Here is a 3,515-nt window from a genome sequence, read left to right on the forward strand (position 1 = left end):
TAATGAACATTTTTTAATGTATGACCTGCATCACTGTACAGAAGACTGCCATATGATAGCCATATTTACACTGTGCGCATGGCGTACAATTATGCCAATTTTCCTAATACCTGACCGATACTTTTTAATCTAGGGTTATCTGGGTGGCGGGTGTGTCTGATTCGCGCCAATTTCTGGACAAAAATCACGGCATCTGGCGGAAAATCTCGCAGCTTTTTCAAATCACGCGAGAATATGTACAAAACAACAAAAATGGCGCCGGCAACGCATGTGGGTCCTTTTTTAAGCGAATGTCGGTGATTTAAAAGTAATTTTGAGTGACATTTTTTTTTTTTGATCATTGCAAATGCAATGAAATTTGTAGTCTCCCGACAATAAAAACGACTTGCCCCGGGCGATTGGGCAATGGTTAACATCGAGACCTGCTATATTAGCATAAAGAATCTGCATCAAATAATTTGAAGTGAAACCTGTCAGGCTGATATCAGATAATCTGCATCAGCCTTAAAAGAACAGTTTAGGTCGATCTCTGGTGGCAAATTCTCTGAAGGAGGGAGGAGAGTCTTTGGGGCTTTTTAAAGCATCTGAGGAGCTCTCGTGTGAAGGGAATAGAAATATTTATTGTTAAACTGTTGTATAGATTTTGGGTGAGGTGCAGTAACGCCGTCTTTGTCCTTCTGTCTGTTCTCAGGTCCAGGCTTTGTCTCAGAGCAGCAAGTTTGAGGCGGAGATTCGAGAAGAGAAAGAAGAACGCAAGAAGCAGGAGGTGGAGAAGAAAGAGCGTCAAGCTGCCTTCAAGCAGCTGCAGTCTGCCTTCTACTCGTGATCTTCACATCAGCAAATCTACGTTAACGAGATCGAAACCTAGCTTCCCACTCCACTCACACTGAAAGAAGCTACATAACTCAGAACGACAAGGTTGAAAATGAAACCGAGAAATAATTCTAGTAATTACAGTCTAAAATACTTGAAACTAAACTTCCTAACAATCACTGGTCACTTTTCCAGATTTACTTCAGCTTTTCAACAAAACTCTAACAATCAAAAACCCAGCTTCAGACGTGTGAGACGCTTTATCTCGTTAAGTTTCAGTTTCTCCTAAAGCTGTGTTCTTGCAAATTAGTTTGGAAGGTTTCTCCCTGGTGGAAGTGGGTTTCCTTCATTCTGTCTACACTGTGTTTTCTTCTGCCACTTGTGAAATATTTTAACATTCCAGTTATTTTTTAGGATTAACGTGAACTAATGTTTGTTTCACCTACATGTGTTTGTAACTGCAGTGATTTCCCTCCCTGAACGTTTACCACAGAGAATCAGAAGTATCAGTGTTTGAAATAAGACATCAAAGCACTAAGTTCACATTTTAAATCATTTGAGGTGCTCCAGTATTTTTCAGGGAGAAATAATAAAATGTGTTTTGCAGTAATTTAATGATAGAACTCCCGTCTCCCAGCCGTCTCGTTGTACCATGAGGGGCCATCTTTTAAACATGTCTGTTCAGCACTGACACTGTCGTCCATGTTGCATCTCAGCTGCTTTAACTTCAACCATCCTGTTGCTGAAGAGTTCAGCAGATGATTGAACCTCTCATTTTATAGCACAGAAACTTCTAGATCAGAGCACAAAGCTAATCATTCTGGCTCTATGGTGAACAGAAAGGCTTGTGGTCCCTATTCTCTTGGTGGATTCACTGAAAAAAAAGAGCGATGTGAACGTGGACTATATTTCAGAGCAATTTTTCAGATACACAGGCAACCCGTATTAAGGTGGAACCCACCATCCCCCGTTAACCCATCAACCTCTCTGAAGGGGACGAAGCAGCTGTGAGTTTTAGCCTTCCTCTTGTTAGCAACAGGCCAAATATTCATAGGCATGAATGTGATGGAATCAGTAACACTGGTCAACTTTTAAGGAAAACACCCTGGAAGCGTAGACTGAGGGACCCGGGCTACTGTAACAGCAGACCAGATGATCCCTCACTTCATTTGGAAACAGATGCTGGGATTTATCCACATCCTCAGCTCAGATTTGGTGTAAAACACGACTCAACCACTTTAGATGTGAGTTGATGCGCAGCTAATTAATGTACGTCAGCAATGAGAAGCCAGATGTCTGCATGTCCTGCTTTAACTAATGGGAATTGATCTTTGGCCTTTTTCAGCCGATAGCAGAGTTCCCTTTAGTGTTGTTTAGCGAAGACAGGAAGCATGCCCTTCCTTTGGAGAATGCAGCTGTTATTGCACGTGTGTCTCTGTTGCCATGTGTCGCAATCTGCTGAAACATAAGGTCCATTTCAGTTCCACAGATCAGAGTCCAAAGGCTGTGGTGCATCTGTAGCAGCATGATAGGGTTACAAACAGATGGCTGTTCTTTGGTTAACCATACAATGTTTAATGTGACTTTTCCAGTATTCATTGTGTTAATGGACAATGTGATTTTTTTTTTTTTTTTTTAAGGTTAAAATTGTCTTTGATTTATCCAAGAGTTATATGATGCCAAATGAAAAATGGTGAGTAAAATATATTTTTTGGCAGTTGTAAAGAATATGTTCTACCCTGTGTGGAATGAACCCTTCTAACTTTAATAAAGCTATAATAAATATGAGACTTGGCCTCATTAATAACCATGTCTGTGTGATCTGTGTTACTGCACATCGTAGAGAGAAGCACCCCTTCCAGACCCGGACTGTCCTGTAAATCCAGTTATTCATTCAGAATGAACCAAAATCTGCTTTTCTCTACAGTGACAGTGATGTATTTGCCATCCTCACTGTTCTGTTCTTCAATCAAAGGTTATATCCTCCTGAGACCCTGAAGCTTGCCGTTCAAATTCACTAAAATGTAATTTAATGTTTAATAGATATAAATGTATTTTCTGAATGCACAAGCTTCATCAGTATTTTTAAATATTCAAGATCATAAGACAGTCAAACTTCTGTCAATTCAGTTTATTTCTATAGCTCAAATACACAATATGTCATCTTAAAGCACTTTAAAGAGACATGCTCCTGGATGAGCTTGCGGCAACAACCTTCGCTTGCATTTTGTTTTCTATATAAGGAAAACCAGCTGATTACATCGACTCATTGACTCCTCAGCAATCCCTCACACTAAGCATGCCTGTAGCGACAGTGGAGAGGAAAAACTCCCTTGTAACAGGCAGAAACATCCAGCAGAACCAGGTTCGGTGTGAGCGGGCATCTGCGAGGATGGCTGGGGATCGAGGTGACAGAAGGAATCATACAGAAGTAAGCAGAGATACAGAAGGCAACGGTCAACCAGCTGCAAAGGCGGCTCCATCCAGGAAACACACAGCCAGGCGGATGAGCTCCGAGCCAGCTCCCATGTCAGAGGATGAAGAGCACATCCAGTTGGTCACAGTCAGAGAAACAGGACTACACTGAAAAACAGGCCGATCTCAAATATCTATAAACAAAGGTGTTGATGGCAGCAGAACAGCTGATATTTCTCTCCAGGATGGAGTCACAGCCAAACAGGAACAGACCAGATGAAGCTACT

At 41.4% G+C, this 3,515-nt stretch overlaps 1 protein-coding gene across 1 annotated transcript in view; it reads left to right on the plus strand.

Annotated features, from left to right (window-relative positions):
• The window catches only part of LOC107102444 (EF-hand domain-containing protein D1-like), a 17,667-nt gene extending 15,066 nt beyond the window's left edge, over positions 1 to 2,601 (plus strand). The window contains exon 4 of the mRNA XM_015401764.1: positions 692 to 2,601. Coding sequence (XP_015257250.1) covers positions 692 to 826 — 135 coding nt within the window. The 3' untranslated portion in view covers positions 827 to 2,601. The remainder of the gene's footprint in view (positions 1 to 691) is intronic.
• The last annotated feature ends 914 nt before the right edge of the window (positions 2,602 to 3,515 follow it).

Source organism: Cyprinodon variegatus, unplaced genomic scaffold (genome assembly GCF_000732505.1).
Source record: "Cyprinodon variegatus isolate N-32 unplaced genomic scaffold, C_variegatus-1.0 Scaffold1256, whole genome shotgun sequence".
In the NCBI taxonomy this organism is placed as follows: domain Eukaryota; kingdom Metazoa; phylum Chordata; class Actinopteri; order Cyprinodontiformes; family Cyprinodontidae; genus Cyprinodon; species Cyprinodon variegatus.